Source organism: Xyrauchen texanus, chromosome 22 (genome assembly GCF_025860055.1).
Source record: "Xyrauchen texanus isolate HMW12.3.18 chromosome 22, RBS_HiC_50CHRs, whole genome shotgun sequence".
NCBI classification, from domain to species: Eukaryota; Metazoa; Chordata; class Actinopteri; order Cypriniformes; family Catostomidae; genus Xyrauchen; species Xyrauchen texanus.
Genome location: NC_068297.1, coordinates 38,170,198 through 38,194,240, shown reverse-complemented (window position 1 = coordinate 38,194,240; position 24,043 = coordinate 38,170,198). Strand labels below are relative to the sequence as shown.

Sequence of the window (24,043 nt, the reverse complement as noted above, 5' to 3'; positions counted from 1 at the left end):
GGAGATATTTAAATATTATTAAGATGTTTGAACTACACCACATATCGTAACTTGCGATGCCTATGCCCAGAGACTGAGAAGCTGCTGCCGTGAATGTTAATACGTTCCACAGCTCGCAGTTTTCCCTTCGCCTTGTTGCTTGTGAAACGCCACAGTACAGTACACACATTTTTCATATTCGCCACACCTCTACCACTGCGTTCTTAACTGCTGAATCAAGTTTGTTGTCTTACAACACCATGCCAGTATTCCTCAATCCTCCATGATGCCATGCCAGTGCTGCTGAAGACTTAAAGAAGTCTTTTATAACATGAGCGACCCGTTTATGCAATCGGCCAAATTACTGATCACCGATCGTGTCATAGGCCGATACAGATCAGTGGTTGATCGATTGAAGCATCTCTATTATTTCAAAAGTTATATAATACATGTTATGTTAATCTGCTCGTTTACCTCCTATAAAAGGAAAAAAATTCTCACCATTGTTGACTGTCTCTTGGTCAATCATGCCTCCCTCAGCAAAATCATCCAGGTCATCTAGTTTGACCTTCTCCCATGGGATGTAAGTGACCCCAAGGTCAACATCCCAGAACTGTTTATACTCCTGTTTAACACCTTTATTTAGGGCCCAGGCGATCTGCACACAATGCCGCAAGATACACCCAAAATATACTTCTAAATTGCTGTACAACATAGGCAGAAAATGTAAATAAATAATAATACAAATGTATATTTATACACACACACAAATGTAAACAAATAATAAAAATGTATATTTATACACACAAATATACACATATATGTACATACATACACACACACATACACGTACATATATATATATATATACACACACACACAAATACATACGCTGTTTTGCACAGTTTTTTTGCACAATAATTTTATATTAAAGTGGAAATACGTTTACATAAACAGAGTAGAGGCCCTCTGTCGTTCTGTGTTTTGCCTGTTGTTTTCATTAAAGCACTGTAGCACATTGAAACTTTTTGTATTTGCAAGATGCTATACTAGAGCTGCTAAGTTCATTACTTGACTGCTGTTTTGCATATCATTATAGTTTTCTAGAACATTACATTATTTGGATAATTGATAAAAAAAAAATCTGTTAAATTTGAATGTTAAAGAACTGAAGAATAATATATTTAATAATGTTTTAATATATTTTCTGTCCAATTTTGGTGTTACTTTCAATAAAAGTGATAATTTGAAAATTTTCGTTTTCAGCCAAGGGCATCCTGAATTTTAATTTCGGTGCATCACTAATATATACATATACACACACACATATACATATATATATATATATATATATATATATACACTCACCTAAAAGGAGTATTAGGAACACCTGTACAATTTCTCATTAATGCAATTATCTAATCAACCAATCACATGGCAGTTGCTTCAATGCATTTAGGGGTGTGGTCCTGGTCAAGACAATCTCCTGAACTCCAAACTGAATGTCAGAATGGGAAAGAAAGGTGATTTAAGCCATTTTGAGCGTGGCATGGTTGTTGGTGCCAGACGGGCCAGTCTGAGTATTTCACAATCTGCTCAGTTACTGGGATTTTCACGCACAACCATTTCTAGGGTTTACAAAGAATGGTGTGAAAAGGAAAAACATCCAGTATGCGGCAGTCCTGTGGGCTGAAAATGCCTTGTTGATGCTAGAGGTCAGAGGAGAATGGGCCGACTGATTCAAGCTGATAGAAGAGCAACTTTGCCTGAAATAACCACTCGTTACAACCGAGGTATGCAGCAAAGCATTTGTGAAGCCACAACACGCACAACCTTGAGGCGGATGCGCTACAACAGCAGAAGACCCCCACCGGGTACCACTCATCTCCACTACAAATAGGAAAAAGAGGCTACTATTTGCAAGAGCTCACCAAAATTGGACAGTTGAAGACTGGAAAAATGTTGCCTGGTCTGATGAGTCTCGATTTCTGTTGAGACATTCAGATGGTAGAGTCAGAATTTGGCGTGAACAGAATGAGAACATGGATCCATCATGCCTTGTTACCACTGTGCAGGCTGGTGGTGGTGGTGTAATGGTGTGGGGGATGTTTTCTTGGCACACTTTAGGCCCCTTAGTGCCAATTGGGCATCGTTTAAATGCCACGGCCTACCTGAGCATTGTTTCTGACCATGTCCATCCCTTTATGGCCACCACGTACCCATCCTCTGATGGCTACTTCCAGCAGGATAATGCACCATGTCACAAAGCTCGAATCATTTCAAATTGGTTTCTTGAACATGACAGTGAGTTCACTGTACTAAAATGGCACCCACAGTCACCAGATCTCAACCCAATAGAGCATCTTTGGGATGTGGTGGAACGGGAGCTTCGTGTCCTGGATGTGCATCCCACAAATCTCCATCAACTGCAAGATGCTATCCTATCAATATGGGCCAACATTTCTAAAGAATGATTTCAGCACCTTGTTGAATCAATGCCACATAGAATTAAGGCAGTTCTGAAGGCGAAAGGGGGTCAAACACAGTATTAGTATGGTGTTCCTAATAATCCTTTAGGTGAGTGTGTGTGTGTGTGTGTGTGTGTGTATATGTATATGTGTATATATATATATATATATATATATATATATATACATACACACACACACACACACACACACACACACATATTGTATATCATTAAGAGTTATTAATCTGCAGTCCCCACATACTTTGATGACTTTTGAGCCAATCTTGTAGGAGCCAGTGCTCAGTTTTTGAAGGGCACGGTATGCATCCTGTCGATGCACCATACAGATGTACGCACAGCCTCTGGGAGGAATCATCTGGAACAAAAAGTTGCGGTGAGCAGTAGTCAAAATGAGCCATTGAAAACTTTCAGGTTAAAGCTCTCTAAAAAAAGAATATCTGAGAACCTGTTGAGGTGTCCTGAAATACAAAGCATTTTTAGGGCACTTCTAATTACACACTGGCTAGCAATATTTAGAGACTCCAAAACATGCCTCTTGGCTAAATTGCACTAAACTTCTCTAATTAAAAGGTAAACAGATCTAAGCGTTATTGCAGAGCTGAGCTTTCCAGGATTATAGAGACTCAACTCACATTGATAGATTCAATCTGCCCAAACTCTTCAAAGAGGTTTGTAAGATCTTGTTGGGTGGCCTTCTTGTCCACTTGGCCAACCCATAGAGTAGTGCTGCAAACTGTAAGAGGAAAAAGGAGATGATGAAACAAAATAAGAGGTGAATGATTCTTAAAAATCAAGTTACTTTTGATTACAATTCATTAAACAATAAATAGCGACAGACCAATTTATCGCTCGCCCAATATTAGCCTTTCACAAATATATCGGTATTGGCATACGCGTCGATATGAAAACTTTTTATTTCAGAACATATAATGCAGAAAAAAACGCTTGGGGTGATTTAGAATTGGTGTCATAACGTAGTTTGTCCAGCAGAGCGTGCTCCGAATCCATTGTTTACAGGGATGAGCTGACGTTGGTTCTGCAGACAGTGTGGAGTTAAGCAGTGTCTTCATGGTAAGTTGCTAACTAGTTTGTGAAATACATACCGCAAAGTTAAACAATGAGCCCATAATTTTCCCTTTTCAATATATCTAATATAACATTAACCCGGTCCCTGACAATCATGCCACTCATGTTTATCACATCTGTTTTTCTGTTAGCCAGATATAGTTTGTCAGTAATGTAGCAGATTGAAAGGCAAGCATAAGAGCATCTTTTTCAGCTCAGCATACAATGGTGCGGTGGTGGATTGTGTATGTTGAGTGTTCATGCTACATTGTTACCTAGTTGGTGAGACGATATGCTGGAAAGTAAATAAACAACGTCCGTCTTTTAAGCTCCGTGACAACAAGCTTTTAGCTAACTAGCTAACAACATAGCTACTTTCATAGCTTGTCAGCTGAGTGGAAATTAATGAACTAAAACTGCTTTGTTCAGGATTCGCAGTTTGGTACCCCCTTCAACCGAACATTTAAAAGTCTTTCCACCGTTGAAAGTTTCCCCTGAACTTGTTATTGAACACAGCTGCCACTATTTATCTCTTGACTCGGCAGGTGTAAATTCTTATTGTTTTACAACCTGCCCGTAATTTACTGGCAGTATTAAAAGAGTTAGCATTTGACTGATACTAAACCGTACTACTGATGTTTTAGTAATTTATTTAATTTTTTATTCTTTATTTAAATGGTCAGCAATTGACTGATACTAAACAGTACTGATGTTTATTTAGCTATTTATTTTATTTGAATGTATCCTTATTTAAATTGTCAGCCATTGACTGATACAAAACATACAGTACTAATTTTTATTTAGCAATCATTTTAATGTATTCTTTATTTAAACGGTCAGCAACTGACTGATACTGAACATACCGTACTGAAGCTTATTTAGCTATTTATTGTATTTTTATTTATTCTTTCGGAGTTCATTTCTAGAATTTGTTGACTATGTATAATAATAATAATAATGTCAAATATTCTTTGATAAAAATATTTGTTTAAGAAAGCAGCCTTCTGAGTACCTTTGCATAGTCATATTGGTGCAAAATCCACATAGAAAAGGTCCGTTTTCATTCCAGCACAAAAATTAACTATATCAGCCACCATATCGGTAATCGGTCTCAAAAATCCCATATCAGTCACGGTCTCTAAAAATATCTTATAAGGCTGCTGATCAATTTAGTTCGATCAATTGTATTAAAACGATTTGTAAAAAACCCAGCAATTATTCCTCCTGAACCCTATGTAAATTCTGCAATAAAAGTACTTTTTTTTTTTTTTTCCCCACTACCGGAGCAATTTTAAGGTGCACTAAGTAAGTTTTTAGCTGGCTCTTAATTGTCGATTCCAGTAGTACTTGTACTCTATACTGACACCTATGGTTCAGGATACGGAAAGTTTGTTTACTATGTGCTGCCGCTTCACACCAAAGACGTTTGCTTATCTTCTGTTTTGTTACTTTTAGTCTGTTTTCCTCATCCAACACATACCTTCTATGGACATTCTTCTATTCAAAACAAACTGATTTTTGCGCATTGTCGCGCTCTGGTCTGTGGCTCGCAAGCTCTCTGGCCGCCGAACACCGCCATGTGATCACGCTTGCGTTTGATATCATGGTGTTTATACATTTATCCACAATGTGAAAGCTGCAGGTAGTAGCAATTTATTCATCATTCCAGCAGGGACCTCTTGTTTGGAAATTGTATCTTTTCAATTGCACTCATTCTGTTTGGACTGTCTGGTGAATCACATTCCTGCTGATTCATGTGATCACTCTGGACTATTTCATTTTTTTGTATAATGAAATCATAAATGAGGAGAACCAGTGCAACAAACAATAAACTGATGTCTAAAGCCACCTTTTGTAATGCCTAATCAATCCTTTATTCAACTGCCAGAATTCTATATTTCAATCTAATTATCTAAATTATTCATTACATATATTTTATTGAATTAAAAATTATTTACATTAAATTATCACCTTTCTCAGTGAATTTTAATATGCGAATAATTAATCGGCATATCAGGTAATTAATTTGATTAAACATTTGTGTCTACTGACAGCCCTAATTTCCCACAAGGTACATGTAAAATTTCCCAAAGAAATTTACTTCATAAGAATGTATTAAATAAACTTAATTTGAACATTTTCTAAAAACAATGTCAGTGGCACACTCGCTGCCACAATGCCCGAGGCAGGGCATCGTGGTTGCTAAAGTGTTTTGAGCAGTTGTTAGTACATTGCCATGTGGTTGTTAGGGTGTTCTATGGTGGTTGCTTACTAGCTAAAAGTAAAAGAGCCCACCCCCAAATCTGATAAAATTTTATGGGGAGAAAAATATTGGTTCCTCCATCCAAGAATTCCTACCACTGAGAAACTTTGAGCGGATTGGAGGAAGCCCTTTTTTCTGTCGTTCCTTTTCTCTTTCCCGTGCTCGTCGTTCACTGGAGTAAGAACGGGAGGACTTCCTTTTTCTGTCTCTAGACCGTGATCGTGACCGCTTCCTGTGTTTACGCTTCCGTGAGCCAGAGCGTGACCTTGACCTCCTCCTCTTAGGTGACCTGTGGTTAAAGAAAGATTAACATGAAAACATACCAACCTGTGGTTAGAAGATGGACAGTGGGCAAACTGTCAAAGCAAGTGAGGACTGTTTAACAAAATACCTAGAGCGAGATCTCGAGCGTGTTCTTGAGCAGGTGCTGCTGGTTTTCTTCTCTTCAGACTCAAAGATCTCCTCGTCTACAGTATCCTGTCCTTCATCAATATCCATGTCCTGCAATGCACACGACTGTTAAACTACTGCCAATTCATGACTTCTAAAACAGGCTTTTTCCCTCAACTAAGATTTTATATCTGGACTTGCCTGTTGTTGGTTATCAATGGAGTCATCCAATTTTGCTTCTTGTTCAGAGAGCTGTGGTGGGGCACTGTTTTGACCCGAAGGGGCAGAACTGTCAAGACCAAAGATGCTTTCCTGGCCCTCAATGGTCATGGGCTGTCAAAAATGAAGTGCATTAATATAAACATCAGGGTATGAAAATTTTCAAAAATAAACCAAGGCTTGGGTCGAAAATGCAACTGAACGTGACAAAAATGGGGGTCAGAAAAACACACCCATAGATCATTTCCAATTAGATTATATTCTATAAGACCTACATTTTAATGGGTTTCAGGCTACTCTAGAAACTGCAGTGACTGTAATGATCAGATTTGTGTATTGGCAGTCTCAATGGGCAAGAGTTTCTGAATGTGAAGCTAATATCAAAGATGTAAAAGTGTATAAGTTTAAGAATCTGCCAGTAATATGAAGTGTACATGAACAGTTATGTTTCCATTCAAGTAAGTTACAAATTTAATTACTGTGAAAAATCTGAATTTTGCAAAACAATTTATGAAAAGCAGCGTTTCAATCTCATGTGTTCAAACTAAAAAAATTGTCACTTCCGGAGAAATTGTCACAAAATAAATGGAAATGGAATTTGTATTTAAGGCTTTTGTTTAATGTAATTACTTATAAATATAACTTGTATAATAAGTTTCCACTGTTATGCCGATGATACCCAACTTTATATTTCTTCTAAACCCAACTAAAATTCACAACTCTCCAATTTAGCAGGTAATTGGACCAAAAATATTATTTGACTCTTGATGGATGTATGTTTACGTCTTCTTCTAAAGCCAAGAACTTGGTGTTATATTTGATACCAATCTATCCTTTGAAAATCAAATTTCCAATGCATGTAGAACAGCATTTTTCCACGTCAAAAATATTGCTGAATTACAACAAATGCTCTGTTGCTGATGCCAAAAAATGAATTAATGCGTTCATGACTTCAAGACCTGATTATTGTAATGCATTATTGGGAGGACGTCCAGCAAGTTCAATAAATAAACTTCAATTGGTTCAAAATGCAGCAGCAAGAGTGCTGACTAGAACTAAGGAATATGATATATTAGCCCAATTTTATCGCCGTTACATTAGCTACCTGTTAAATTCCATATTAATTAAAACATTTTGTTAACTACTTACAAAGCTTTGAATGGTCTAGCTACACAGTACTTGAGACCTTCTCAAATGCTATATTCCATCACGTTCATTACGATCGCAAAATTCTGGCTAGTTAATAATTCCAAGAATATCAAAATCCACAAAAGGAGGTAGATCCTTTGAATACTTATTAAGTGCATGCTCCTAAACTATGGAACTGTCTCCCTAACACTGTTCGGGATGCAGATACACTCACTCAGTCTATCAATTTTTTGCCAACAAAAGCCTTCATCAGCCAACTAACAAAGGACAATTGCATCTATACAGATAAGTGTATTACATCATTAGAGACTATAAAAGGGTCTACTTTTATTTGTGTACACTCACAATAACAACAAAACCTTGTGCTTTTGTAAAATAAAGAAAATAAAAAGGGTGAGCTGTAAGCAGTCTCTGGGTTCGCAAGCATATATCTGAAATACGTCACAAAAATGAACAAACTCCGCGAATACTTATCACACAAACATGAAACATATGTCTAAAGAAAGCTTAAAATGTCTATTTTTAAATAAAACAATTCAAATTTAAAACAAATATTCTCCTGCAATGTAATCTGTATGAAAGAAAGTGATTCCACCCACCAGCAGAGCGTGCCATTCATACGCTAATGTGCTGAGACTATCAAATCAAATGGTAAACGCCCCTGACTGTGCCTTAAAAACGAAGTAATTCACTTTTCTGCACATTTGAAAGACAGCACGATACACAAGTGAGAAAACTCCTGGATAGTGACGAAGAGTTACAATTTTCCTCAGAAGAAGAGCAGGACTCCGATGAATGTTTGTATTTTGAAGAGAGACTTGATCCAGCCGAGGATAGAATTTTGGACGAGTAAGCCATTTAGTTTTCATTAGTTGACATGCCATTTTATATAAACATGTACATATTTTACTAGTGGGACACTTGCCAGCCAGGATTCAGAGTATTGAAATTTGAAATATGTCCTAATAGGCAAGTTTTAGTTACATTTAAATGCTGTTTTGGCTAAAGCAGGAATTTAAATTTTATGCTGTATAATATAAATATGATATAAAAATAATATGAATGTTTAGATTATATTTTAACTAGTGTTTATGCTGCCTCATTATCATCAATGCTTGCAAATATGTGTTCAGGTTAAATTAGTAAAATCCACTTTATATATGCCCATATTAGAAAATCACCATCTTATAATGATTTCTGAAGGATCATGTGACACTGATGACTGCAGTAATGATGCTGAAAATTCAGCTTTGATCACAAATGCATTTTACAATATATTCAAATAGAAAACTGTTCTTTTAAATTGTAAAATTTTTTCAAAATATCACTGTTTTTACTGTATTTTGGATCAAATAAATGCAGCCTTGGTGAGCAGAAGAGACTTTTAAATGGTAGTGTAGGTCTAAAATTAAGTAAAGTCTTTATGTAAAGAAAATGTATATTCAGATTACTACTTTTAACTTAAAACTTGATTTTGATCATTAAGTCTCCTCACATTCATTCTCTTTGTCACATTCCTCATTGATAGGCCAAGGGGAGGGGTCTTTTGTCTCCTTTGGTGTGAATTACAATCAATATTCATTATAGTTCATGCCTCCTCGCATATGACCTTTCTAACAATAAAAGTGTCATACAAAAGTTCAATTACTATATTGTTTTGTATGAATGAGTGATCAGGATGTTTTTCACATAATGTTTTAGCAAAAACTCTAGGCTACAAGATCCAGTTCTCAAAAGGCTTGTGGACAAATATTTAGTATGTGTTTTATGGCCTTATTTCAATGACTTAAAATTTTGTTTTTTCAAAAAACATGCATAAACGTTATTTTCTCAAAAATACAAACATGTACACGTTGCTCACATATTATTGTAGCCCAGTTTGTGTTGAATACAGTGTTATCAATCTTTAGCCATTAATGTGTTTTTAAGCAACTGAAAAAAGCACAAATGTCAAGGCATGTCAAAACTTCTCCAGGGCCCAAAACACCCTCAGACCCCAGAGGATTAATGCATGATTTCCTTTAGAGCAGCTTTGAAATGACGTGTGTTGTGAAAAGAACCATTCAAATAAAAATGACTTAAGAACCTTACGTTTGCTTGTAATTTGCATCAGATGCCTTATATCTGAGAACGCAAATGTGTCTGGCAGTTCTGAGTGGTAATAATAGCCAGTTTTGAACAAATTATGTATTCACATGATTTTCGCGACTTCCTTGATGTGCATTTAGGAATTTATTTGGTAAATGTGTTTCCATCGTAGGCTATGCAAGTCTTATCAAACAACACGTTTAGGAGATTTTATTCACATCTTGGTGTTTCCATCCAGCATTTTTTATGCAACATCCAAAAATTCATACAAAATATTTGGATGGAAACCCAGCAATTGTCTATGGTGGTTAACAGTGTTATTTTGCTCTATGCAAATAGCTGATTTTGGCATTTTTCATTGTTACCTAATGTATCTGTTGGTCTTATTATTATTCATGTGCATTTTCTGCCAATGGGGTCTATTCCAACCAATTGAACCGTAAGGTAAAAAGTTGTGAAATTTGGCACACTGATAGAAGACAGTCTCAACTATGTCTGACCCAAACTTGGGTTATCTAGCTCAAACCCTCTGGTGCCACCAACTGTTCAAAGTTGCACTTATATTTATGATTATAACTTTTGAACCATAAGGCCTTGAATCCAAATTCTTTTTCCCCTGATTAATTTGGAAATATGGCCTCAAATAAAGGTTAAAGCAATATCCCCGAAAACCAATTCTAAACAAAGACAATTGCCTCATCCTTTCCCTGATTTCCTACCTTCTGTTGGTGCTGCTGGTGCTCCAGTAGCTGTTTCTGAAACTGCTCTAGGTTTTGCTGCTGAAGTTGCTCAGCCAGCTGATGGAATATTGAGTTATTGATGGACTCAGACACCACAGGTCTACAGTGAAATGAAGACAGAGACAAAAACAATTACTGTTCCCTGTTTTTGTTCTTTATCAAATGGCTTTCTTTGAAAAAATTGCACAACCACAACATACAACTGAGATGATGCAGAATCTTTTTTTGAATCTTCATTGCGCTCCGACTCATTCCCAAAATCGAACTGACCCAAAAGCTTCTGCAATAATACATAATAACAAATAGTAGTGTTATTCAAGGCTTAGGACAAGGTGTAAGAGGCACTGTTTTAATTTATTACGGCACAAACACTTTGTGTCTGAGTGCAATTTCACCTTGTTGAAGGAGGACACTCTCTGCTCCAGTGGGTTGAGGGTGTTGGCTGCTGCGGCTGCAGTGAGCTGCGCAGTCAGGGCCTGCAGCTGCACCACCAGCCCTGCATCCAGCGCCTGCAGCAGAGAAGGTTGTGGCTTCTGCTGCTGCATCTGCAGGCTTTGCACCAGCTGCTGCAACTATAAACACAAACCTGTCACAACAGAGCAGAACATACAGCTGTGCAGAGCGCGCATTGTGTTATAACAAAAGATGAGAAATCATACCTGTTGGCCCTGAGGGCTCTGTAAGATCTGAGCGACTGCAGCCACTGTGTCCGTGTTGGAGATCTGAGATGCCCAGTCTGGAAGACTTGGCACAATGTTGGCTGGGGTGGCTGGGGTTGCAGGAGTTCCTTTAAGGAAGAAATAAAGGATATACACAGAATTTAAAACCGTTATAATATTACATAGACTCCCATAGACTAAATTTTGGACAAACTTGACTTAATTTATATTTCTTATGATCGCTTAAACTATTCCGCCTGCAATTTTTCATACCCAAACATAAAAGCTCATATTATATGCATACAGTGGTTTAACTGCAAAATATTGGACACATTATACAGAAAATCCCCCAGATTTCTTACGATGAACATGTCTTTAAAAGCCTGTGATTCAGGCTCTGTTTGCTCTATGTCTCTGCAAATGTGTTCCAACTAGGTGGCAGCAAGTACCAAGAAAACAAATTTGTAACACAGCTGAGCACTCACCATGTGTTGTCCATAGGCATTCAGTCTATTTTGTGTTCCCACTTACATTTCCTTCTGTTTAGTTGAAAGTTTCAGGGGTTAAAAACCTTTTGATCTAAAGGCTCATGCTTAAATGCCTCAAAATCATTTCACAAGTTATTTGGCTAATATGGAACATGGTGCTAACAACACCACAATTACGGGTTTGATTCCCAGAGAACTAAAAATAGGTAACATTTTTAGCTCGCCACTTTGGATAATCATCAGTAACATACTTAAATATAATGTTTAAGTAATAGTAGACCAAAATAAATTGTGCCTACATGTCAATTCATTTACAAAAAAAAATGTTGTTGTAAAAATATTTTGAAATAGACCAGATAGTGAAATAAAAACAGCCATTAAGTAACCAGCACCGATAGTAGTGGTGCACAGATAAGGAAATTCGAGGCCGATTCGATGACCAATATTTTAACACTGTAATCAGCCGATACGTCTTTTTAAAGTGCCCTTTGCCACACTTTTGCAAGTTATATGATAATGCCCCACACTGTAAAATTACATTCAGCTTACATAAACTGTGAATGTGACCCCCACATTGACTCTTGAAAATGGGGACCTTACACATGAAATTCATACATATTTAAAACAAACCGGCATTTTCATCTAAATAACAGCATGTCTCAAAGTTTAAATTATGAAATGCTTAGAATTGCCAATAACCCACCCTCCAGTGGCCACAATGTTACACTTCAAGGGCTGAGCAAGTGCTTATTCATTAGTGTAGCAGTGAGTGTGTGTGATTTCATGCATGATCCAACTGAAAAAAGATTGGCTCTGAATGTAGACACGATCGGACACTTTAAAGAGTACTTTTACTATTCTAAAAAACAAATAATAAGACAGCAAAAATCAGCTTAAAGCTAAAATATAAGACAGTGGTAGAGTAAATCCATGATTTCTGCAGCTATAGATAAAACATGCAATGACAGCGAACACAGCAAAAAAAGATAGAGCTTTTAAAATGAAAGATAACATACTCAATCGACTGACAGCACTAATCAAAACAATATTAACATATTTCACTGTAATTAAATCGCATACATTTTTCATTGTTCATGGAGTAATTGCAGATTTTGAAAGTGCTCAAATTTAACCCCATTTATACTTTTCCTGACAAAATACATTTAGTTTCCGCTTAGAAAAGAAAACTAATGTAACAAAAAGTTTATTAATTTTCCAAACAAAGCATTTCACAGTATAAAGATAGAAATGCACTAAAAAAAGCACCAATTCAAGTAACATTAAACATTTTCAGAGGTCAAAGGTGGAGGTTGACAAACTGAAATCACTAGTCCCCTTAGGTTGCCCATTCATTGCAATGGGCATTATATCTCATCCTCCACAATATTAATCATGGCTATCCACTTTGCTACAGCAATCGTGAAGCTGCATTCACATGATTAGCTTTTCACATTTATTTACGCTTTGAACACTTGAATAGCGCTGCAGAGTAAGTCTTGTTTCACTTTTAGCGCTGGCACAGGTAATGCACAATGCAGCGGTGAAATGCTGACGCTTCGCGAGTCATGAGAATACAGTTTTATTACAAGTCCAATCTGAGTTTCTTGAAAAAAAATTATAAAAAATATATGGTTAAGAGGGCTATTCTCCATCACTTCAACATTGATAGGAATCACTGTTGTGCGTGTACGTTAGTGTAATGATCTCAGATATATCGCACAAGATTCCACCATACTTCAACCAAAAGAAATTCTGAATCTAATGTCAAATTGGTAAATGCATTAATTTTGTCAAAAACCAAAAAAAACTTAAGTTAAACATGTTAAATTTATTGCATACATTAACACTTCAATTTCGACAGCTCTAGTAATTGTGCAATCAAATGTACTGGCATATCAAATCATATATCAACTCAAAGCAGTGCAACTGGTTTCTCTGAACATAAAACACATTGTCACCTTTGTGCATTATGTCACAGGATGCATTCTGTGCATATAACTTACCAGGGGTAGTGCTGTTCATGGGTACAGCACTACTGGCAGAGACGGGCGTGACGCTGGGGGGTGGGAGCCCTGCTGCCATATCCAGAAGAGGCTGGATGATGTCACTCTTAAAGACACTGTTCTTCTGCCATAGATTCAGCACTCGGACAATCTTACTCTGGAATGCAAATACAGAAAGAGTGCACAGACTGTGTACAGGCAAGTCTTTTTCCCAAGTGATTACGGAGGAAGGAGGAACACACCTTGTCATCAGTGGGGCAGCGGTAGAGGTTCTGGAACGTTGCAATAATGTTTTTACTAAAGCGGGGAGCAAAAACATCTTTTTCTTGACCAAACTGGTGACGAGACTGCCGCACAATGGAGTCGATCACATATAGACCAGGAACTTTGTATTCAGGCTTGCACTACACATACACACAAGAGTGAAATGAAGAGAATGATGAAAATCTGCAGCTAGTTTGGAACAAAACATTGCTAAAATAACTCTAAATGGATAAAACATTTGATTTTGCTTTCAAATTCTGCTTCAAAATATCTTTCAGTACAAATAAATACATTTAGCAAGGCAATAAGCACTGACCTTTTGAACAAATTTCTCCACACTTTGGACGACATGCTTGTAGAACTGAAAAAGAGCACAAACACAAGAAAAGATCAATTTTTTCAATTGAAAATTAAGTGCAAGTTAATTGCATTAAAAGGAGATGCCAAGATGTCAATTCACTTTCATCTGGTCACTGACCAAACCAACCAAGAAATAAATATCTAAAACTAGCCATGCTGACACAAACAGTTTAATGAAAAGTTACAGTGCATCAGTGACTTAACAATTTGTACCATTTAGAAAATTCCATGGTTTCCTTAATTCACCTTTACAACTACCAGTACTACATACTTTAAAAGCCTTATATTGAATGATGTGTGCACTAAAAGAAAAGATGCACCCAAAAGCACAAATGAGAGAACGTAAGTTTTCAGTATTAGATCACAAATGGATAGCACTAGATGGCCAAGTGTAAAAGCATTGTTATCGGATCACTGAAAGCACAGTATTAGTAAGATAGTGGATTTTGCTGCTATTGATAACTAAAGGTGATGGGGAAAGGCAGATAACCAATGAATAGGCCGACAGTTTTTATAAATCGATTTATAGAAGTAAAAGAAAAATTGTATCCTATACTTCCTATGACGTGCACAGACAAAGAATCCAAAATGAATAAAATCCTGATGCAGTTATTGTTCAACCAAAATAAAAGAAGATTTGGTGCATAATGTAGGACTCAAGTATAAATAAGCCTAAAGTACACAGGGGACTCTTATTTTGCAATTAAAACATGAACAACTATCTGCATAGATTTTTGCCAATAACAAAAGTTCAAAAAAGCAACTATTGGCATTGATTAATCGGTAAAACCGATATATAATTCTACCTTTAAATTCTAATACTGTTTTTATCCGCATACAACTTCATATGTAATGCAGAGTTTACACTACCAATAATTATCCATCACCTCAAATATCCCATGAATTATTCCGCTAGAGCACCTGGAATAATTTGCATTCATCATACTTTTCCCTGCTGTCTGCAACCCTATCAGAACACACCTGCAACCCAGCTAGGGTCCCACCAGTTGAGGGCTTAAGGAATTATTTGGCAGTTTTGTACAACTGCAGGTCATCGCTGCACTCGAGCCAGTCTCTCGTGAAACACCACATCTAACAAAATTGTGATTGTGATTTTGTTTCTCATATTTAATCTCAGATTAAGCATGTCAGAAATATGTTGCACTGGTTCAATATAACTCCAGGCAACGATGAAGAAATAATGAAATTGTGAAGACGAAAGCATTCAACTGGATCAAAGACTACAGCAAGACTGTTTGAATTGCATTTGTTGCCCTTCCTATAGTCACGTAACTGCTAAAATCAGCAAATGTATGGCCCAGTAATTTCAGCGATACAAATATGCTGAATCGTATTCAATAAAATCATGCTTTCTGCCTCATTCTATGAATGGAACCCACATGAGATTAGTAAAAGAAGCTGTAATAACCACTCAATGAAAATCAGATAGATATTTGCAGTAGATAATATGTAATTTTTAGGGCTGTCGTTTTAACGCGTTAATTCAGTGCGATTAATTTGACCAAAAAAAAATAACGCGTAAAAAAAATTAATGCAATTAATTACATTTAAAGCTTGTAATACCACCCGTTTACTCCAGAGGGCAGTAAGTGAAATTTCAGCTGTATGAGCAACGCACAGTTTATACAGTGAAGAAAACAACCCACAACACAGACATGCGTTACGTTCTTGCGTTCAAAAGACTTGGAGCGCAAATGCGAACTAAGGGATCTCAAGATGTGTTTAAAGATTGAGTATTAAACTATATTTAACTTGAAACAGTAAACTAAACATTTCATGTTTATGATGCAACGCACCAGAGACGCTACACAAGCATGTCTGACGTAGGTGTAAATTGACGGGCTCTTAAACAAGCCCTCATAATAAATCTCAAACTGATTGACAAATTCACTTGTGTAACGGATTGCTATGAACTGTGTGCCAATGATTGACATATGGTAGTAAACAATACATTGTATTCTAAAGACGCTTTTTGCATTGTCTTGATTAACTCTTCTGCTACAAGAATGTAATGCATTTTAATTATCTGAATATTTTGTATTATTTATATATTGTGGACTGATTGAAGTGTATACTGCTAGACAGAACCGATCTGTAACCGCATTATCTAGGACAGTTAGTTTGATTTCGGAAAAAAAAAAAAAAAAAAAAAAAGTTACATTTTATGTTGGACTAATGCATTTACATTACATTTTGAAAAGACAAATTATTTTAGTCCAATTGAAATCAAGAGTTTTAAAATATGTAAATTGTGCCAAAGGTTTGCCACCACTACTGGTGAAGAGCTGCAAACTTCTGGCAATAATTTTCACAACTCAAAATTTACAAATTTGCCAGAACTCTAGATTTTTATAAGGACACAGGACATAAAGCATAAAACACAGAATGTGACATATTTGGGGATAAATGAATGAATAGACAATGAATGAAACTAAAATCATGATATGTCAGTTCAGGGGTGACCAAAGTCCGGCCCACAAGCTATCGGTGGACCTCAGACTTCCCCGATGTGGTTCGCAGAACAGTTTAGAAATGGAACAGAATTTGGCCCACTATGGAGAAATTACATGAAATTAATTTTATGGAGACTGGACTTTGCTATCATGTACAGCCACTATTCACAGCACATTGTCTCCACAAGTGCGTTCTGTGCTGTCGACATCAGCTTCATCCACTTGCACTCATTATTTCCAAGGATGAAGCACCACAAAGAAAGAATAATGCAATATGTAAAGGATTGTCATCAAGAGTCAGTTTCTGCTGCTCAATCCAGCGTGTTGGTGGCACTAATCAATCGGCAAACACCGGCATTGGACAGGCATCTGATACCCCCAAATATCAGATACTTAAAAATAGTTGCACTTTTAAACAAAAATCCTGTCTGTTTTTGAAAGTCAGCATATGATGTTTTGTCTTAATGCACATTATTTAATATGTAGCCTATATCACAGTGCCTGTTATACTCTCATGGCATTAAAAATAGCAGCAAGGCTCAGTAATTCATTTGTACTAAACTCATAGTAAAATGCCATAAAAAGATCCTTTACCTGCAATATTTTACTGCAGACAAACAAAATGCAGAACTACACTGCTATTTTATTGCAAGGATAATATAACAAAGTACTGCAATAATTTAAAGACAGTGAGCCAGTGTTTTCTTATATATTATTTTTAATATTATGCTTAATATTTTATAATATACCCGTTATTCTTAACTTACATTATGACACATGTATTTATATCAATGTTTCTTGTGTTATATTATCAAGGCATTATAAAAAGAGAAGTTGGCTTAAGGAGTCAATTTGGAATATACTCGTAGCAAAATATATGTGCAAATAGAACTCTTTAGTCATCTCACTCGCATAAAAATAACACAGATTATATACTCTTCAAAATGCATCAACACCATGGAAAGAACATAATGAAACAGTTATGCCAAATTGGGTAAATAAATATTTTAACAGCGTTCAATATATTAATCTCTAACAGCTGAAGGTGTGGGCAGGAGAGCGGTATCAATGTTTTGTAGATAACCAACAGCGCCGCCTACTGTACACTGGTGAAATATTTTTTCATTCAATTTTTTAACTGACTCCAGAAGTTCTTCTCTCAAAATCGTAATGGATTTGGTGTGAACAGGACTTAAATGTCACGATACCTTGCGTCATACAACTGATCAGAGCTGCTGTGAGAAGAGCAGACTGACCATACTCTTCCAGAACGTCCTCTGTAGCACTGGGGAATATGATGTAATTAACAGGTTCATTCTGTTGTTTCGTTGAAACAAGAAAAATTATTCACGGGCTTCCCAGCACCATTTGAGGACAAGTAGAGAGCGCTTAGAACAGTCCACGTCTTTACTTGATGCATGCGCTTAGCTGATAAAGTAGTTGAGCAATAGTTGTTTTGATTAAATTAAAATTGTATTTGTAATGCCAGCTACAACAGAACAGAAACTACAACTAGAGAGTGCTGTTGTACTGAATAAAGTTTAATGCTTTTTTTAATGCTTTCATTAACACTGTAATGCTATCTCTTATTTCAGAATGGACTTTGAAAACACAATCTTTATTATCATGGTTCAAACAATATCCTTTATTTTTTAAATATTGCCTACCAAAAACAGTTACTCAGTTTACTCAATTAATACTGGACTTGTATAACAAATAGCTAACGTTGGCATTATGTTCATGCTGTAAAGCCAGAGAACTGGGCGCCTAATGAAACAAAAAAAAAAAAAAAATATATATATATATAAAAATTAGGTTTTTGAATGAAACATACACTACAGTACGATCTGCTTTGAATCAATGTGTACTGAAAAGCACTGTTGCTCAGCACTCTGACAAAAAATTATATTGTTTTTAGATTATGCTACGAGGATCTGTAATAGAAGCACTTCCTTTGTTAAAAAAATAAATTAAAAAAAAAAAAAGAATACAATGGTATGTTGAAAAGAAAAGTTGTTTCATTTTTATTTGATTCAAGTTTTGTGAATCCATTTGTTTAAACAGTCTTTGGTGATAAACCTGAATTAAATTTTGGGGAAAATATAAAACTGATATCATAGGGCCTTATATAAGGTTAAAGGAATCCAATGAATGTAATCTAAATTTGAAAATGGAGTGAGTACTCGCACTACAAAAACCCAATAAAAAAAGAATGCGTGATGACAGTAAAAAGCACTGACACACATTGAATTAAAGGTACAATGAAATGCTAGAGTGTTCAGCAGCAATGTAATTCAAATCAGAGAATTAAGAGATTTTACTCATGATATAAGTTACAGACTTGAGGAGATTCTGTAGCCATTAGCACAACTTTGAATTATTCTGTATGTAGCACATATATAGGTCTGCAATGAATCTACAGCCACATAATTCTGCAGAAAGCTCAACACATTTCCACATAATTTGAACCGCAATCATTCATAAAATTCTAGACATCCCCGGCATGGTAATTTATTATGGTTTCCTGATTATAACTGTATTTTGCATGAATAAATGTTTAGCGAATTAATTTAAACATCAGGTAAAATCTTTACATTTGACTACATCAGGACAGTAACCCTGGAGTTAAGTGCCTTGCTCAAGGACACAATGGTGATGGACCTGGCAGGATTCGAAACAGCAGCCCTTTGATTTCCAGACTTAAGCTTTAAAACTACACCAACATCACATTTTACTCACACAAACAGATATATTATCTAAAATGTGTTCACTAATTTAAATATAGGTTTGAATATAGAATGGTAAATATTTAACATCATTAAAATCTGCTAAAATAAGGTTTTTTTGCATACACATTAAAGTGGACGTTTGGTCCACTTTAGTTGTAAAAGGTAGGGATGCACATATATCTTGTTTAGAGTCAGAGTACTAAAGCTTTCTTTTTGGTACTCACTGATATTTACATTTTAATATTGCTGTAATTTTCAACTACAGCACAGTGTTTTCATTCAGAGGTAAAAGAAGTTCGAAACAGCTGAGCAACGACATACTGTTGGCGAACATTCATACACTGGCCACAAAGCTGTGAGAGGCATTTAAAGGAACATTTAAATTTGAGAACACTCAAGACTACATGTTAAACATGGACTAATATGGCTTTAAAATGTGTTATCAATGACTTCATGCCTCATTATACGAGTACAATTCACATGAGATCAGTAAAAGTTGCTGTTTTAACTACTTGATGATTTTAAGTAATATAGATGCAGTAGATAATGTGTAATTTGCAATGTTTACCTTATGCATTCATGGCGCTAATGTGCTAACACGCTATATGCAGCAAAATAAACTGCACTGAATGCACTCTGTTATTGTAATTAATGATGACACTGATGCTCCTGCAAAGATAGGTGTGTAAAGAAGTGTTAATGAGTAGACAAAAGAATGATGGTAGGCTAGGGTTGCGTGGTTTTACCAGTAATAAAAGTATCAAAAACAGAAAGAACTCAAAAGGTCTGACAAAATAATTATTATTATCTGTAAGCAATATCACAAATGCAAGTGTTTTATCAGCATGTTGTGATTCAGCCATAGCAGCCTTGTGCCGCAGGCAATCAGATTTTTTTCTTCATTAATACTGTGAAAAAGCTTTGTTGTGCAGCATTTTATTTTACTAATATTAAATATTATATTTGTATTTGATTACAGCTGTATCAATTTGATTAAACACAATTTGATCATAACATTTAATTAAAACATTCAACATGGAATCCAGAAAAATACAAATGGAAAACGCATAATTTGTATTTGTAAGACTTTGCGCAGTTCTTTAAATCAAGTCATTTTCTGTGTAATTTCACAGAAATATGTTGATTATAGTATTGATACTGAGGTACCAGGGCTGGTATTTAACTGAAGCCAAAATTTTGGTACTGGAGCAACCCTATGATCATCATCTTACTGTGGGCAGAAGACTGAATGGCAGAAGAGTGTAGCTGCATGTCTCTATGCGAATGATCGGACAGGTACATTTACATCAGCTCGCTAACCACTGCATGCCAGTGTGCTCATGTTGACTGATTTTAACTGACTGAACAATGTAACCAGAATCTGCTGTCCGCCTGAAAGTAGATGGAGCTCCAGATATTTATGAGAGGAAAAACATCTAGAAGATCGGATCATGGACGCTTTACTAAAAATGAGAGCAGTTCAGCAAAGTTACACACACAACTACCTAAATAATTCACAGTCAAGAAAGCGCTAGCGGCTTGCTATCCGGCCAATATGATATTGTTGTGTACCGAACAAGACAGCACTGACAATGCAATGCACAGAGATCGACTGAACACCACTGAAAATACGACATCAACACTTTTGCGTAGCTAAATGTTTTTTCATAACCATAGTGTTGTCACAGACAATAAAGTTTCTCTTCTTATTGCAATGTTTATTGGCAATTCGGCTTATTGTGCGTTAACGGCACCTACTAAGCTGGAATGTGGAGCGTCACAAAGTCACTCAGTGGAGTCAAACATCCGCTGTAGATGATGAAATTGACTAAATGTTTTCGAAATGAGGTGAAACACTGTATGTAGGCTTAAATCCTAAACAGAGTATACTTTAAAAGGTAGCTTACCCTCAGGAGTTTACTTGTTAACAAACAAGTTACTTACATTTATCTTTGAGGTCTAACAAACATGTGGAATGCATTTCCTCCCCCATTAATGGAATGAAATGGTAACTACTGTTATTGAACATCATGAAAAATACCATGATAATATTTTTGGCCATATCGCTCAGCCGTAGCCAATTCAGGGGCCTTAAATAACATAAAATACAGGATAATCACCAAGGAAACATAAAAAGCATTTTTTTTTCCTATCTGATACAAGTATGGTTATGTTAGAAATATTTTTTAACGAACCAATTGACTACAAGTAATCAAACTTCCCAACGCTACTCTTCAACTTGAGCAACGGTGTCTGTGTGCGCATAATGGACTGTGTGCCCGCTCGCACCTAATACATTTATTATATGTATAATTATTATTATTATTATTATACTTTATATACACTTCGTTAGGAACACCTATACACCTACTTATTGATGCGATTATATAATAAGCCAATGCCGTGTGGCAGCAGTGCAATGCATAAAATAGAGATGTCCCGATCGATCCGCAGCCGATCTAAACCGGCCAATATTAAGTGTTAAACCTGTGATCGGCCGATTGTGCCTAGATTTAGGGTCGATCTTTTTTTGCAGCATGCAGGCAATCACACATACACTGCTCCCCTAGTGAATGACGGCTTTCTCAGCCCTTGAAGCATGACAGAATGGCCTATGGCGGGTGAGTTGGTGGCAATTCTAAGCATTCACGAATTAAAAATTTCAGACATTATGTAATTGAGACGAATATGCCGGTTTGTTTTTAAAAATGTGTGTATGAATAGTAATTTGCCCATTTTCTAGAGTCGTTACGGTAGTTATTCGGACTCGTTGCACAGTGAACAGGATATAGAGGCTGCTAACAGGTTTAAAAACAAATTAAACAACAAATACATGATACATGACGTGAGATGTGACACAGACGTTGCACTTTTAGCTTTACTCTAACACGAGCGTTCTCGGTGTCAATTAAAGACGTGCACTCTTCAGGTGCTCTCAATATCTCATCAGTCACTCATCCCAATTTAAATCAGATTAATGTTGGTCACAATACCACTAATAATAAATATAATGGTTTAACCTTCAATAATGACACCATGTCTACATGCATTTGCCTAATAATTAGTTATTTGTGTTACAGCAAAACTCAAAGACGGTAAACAGACCATACATATTAATGATTTCTCATTGGAACAGTTTTAGAGCTTGTTATGAATACATGTTTCTTAGTTTTGAATGTATGTCTGCGGTGTGTGATGCTTTCATGGTTTTCACTGGCTGTCAGTATGTCACAATGGCATTTTGATATTGACAACAGAACTATTAATAACCGTTTGATTATTGTTGAACTTGGGACTGTTCAAGAATAACTGTTTACGCCACTTTTAAGTGGAATTGCGAAATTCCCCCTCACAAGTTTTTATAGGATACATTTTTTTGTTGTAACTATTGAAGTCAAGCTGTTTACATTATTTTGTAAGTGTATGTAAGATCTCTCTTCATCCATACATAACTCATAATCTGGATTTATGATTTACTTTGTACCCAAATATTTAAGTTAAAATAAGCTATTACACCATTCTAAGTAGAAGTCGATTTTATTTGAGTTTTATAAAAATGCAAGCTGAACCAATTTAAAAGCATTAAGCTGAAGACATCTTTTATTTACTTTGTTTACAAAATAACTAGGTAAACAAAAAACAAACAGTCTGCAGCTCTATTATCTAGGCAAATACAAGTATTGGATAGGGACTCGGTACCTGCAGATATTTAACATTTAAATATCGGATCGGGGGCCAAAAAACCTGATTGTGACATCCCTAGCATAAAATCATGCAGACACAAGTCAGAAGCTTCATCTAATTTTTACATCAACCATCAGAATGACAACAAAATTAGATCTCAGTGATTTTGACAGTTGCATGATTGTTGGCATCAGAGGGGCTGGATTGAGTATTTCTGTAACTGCTGATCTCCTGGGATTTTTGCACACAACAATCAGAGTTTACTCTGAATGGTGTGGAAAACAAAAACCATCCAGTGATCGGCAGTTCTGCAGACAGAAACGCCTTGAGTCAAAGGAGAATGACCAGACTGGTTTGAACTGACAGAAAGGCTAAGGTAACTCAGATAACCACTCTGTACAATTGTAGCGAGCAGAATAGCATATCAGAATGCACAACACCATCCTCGAGGCAGATGGGCTACAAAGCAGAAGACCACATCGTGCAATTTAATAGGACCATAGTGTTCCATAAAGTGTTCAGGAGTGTATGTAACATATGCCTTCCAGTTAAACCCTGGGACCTTTATTTTGGTAAAAAACGGAGGGAAGATCTTTTAAGTTTCTGTGTGTAGTTCTCATCACCAACTGTAAGCATAGGATGACAGTTGTCCAAAATGTCAAATAGTAGAGTTGCAAGATATATCTAAATATTGCAACGACTTGTAATAATGGAATGATTTGAATACTGCCTATTATTTGGTGTGTGTGCTTGCAGAGTGCTTAGACCCAGATCCAATGAGTCTCGGGGCTCAAGACATTCGCCAGACAGACACATTTTAGTAAGTTGTACTGTATCTTTCAATTCAACATACCCTCTGATATTCTTTCATGGTTTCTTTTCATGCTGTAAGTCGTCCCATCCCTAGACCAGAGTATGTAAAGGTTCACATTAATGTTAATTCTGCACGAAAAGATTTTTTTTTTAATCAAATATTTACTAATTTACTACTGCATTCT

General features: G+C 36.1%; 1 protein-coding gene across 3 annotated transcripts in view; it reads right to left on the bottom strand.

Moving 5' to 3' along the window:
• Positions 1-24,043, bottom strand: part of scaf8 (SR-related CTD-associated factor 8) — a 61,135-nt gene that overhangs the window by 6,232 nt on the left and 30,860 nt on the right. For all 3 annotated transcript variants that reach the window (XM_052154138.1, XM_052154139.1, XM_052154140.1), the window contains 13 exons: positions 14,115-14,159; positions 13,777-13,938; positions 13,535-13,691; positions 11,044-11,171; positions 10,780-10,956; positions 10,585-10,664; positions 10,364-10,484; positions 6,390-6,521; positions 6,190-6,299; positions 5,894-6,087; positions 3,103-3,203; positions 2,712-2,825; positions 481-637 (listed from right to left, as the gene is read on the bottom strand). In XM_052154138.1, coding sequence (XP_052010098.1) covers positions 481-637; positions 2,712-2,825; positions 3,103-3,203; positions 5,894-6,087; positions 6,190-6,299; positions 6,390-6,521; positions 10,364-10,484; positions 10,585-10,664; positions 10,780-10,956; positions 11,044-11,171; positions 13,535-13,691; positions 13,777-13,938; positions 14,115-14,159 — 1,678 coding nt within the window. The remainder of the gene's footprint in view (positions 1-480; positions 638-2,711; positions 2,826-3,102; positions 3,204-5,893; positions 6,088-6,189; positions 6,300-6,389; positions 6,522-10,363; positions 10,485-10,584; positions 10,665-10,779; positions 10,957-11,043; positions 11,172-13,534; positions 13,692-13,776; positions 13,939-14,114; positions 14,160-24,043) is intronic.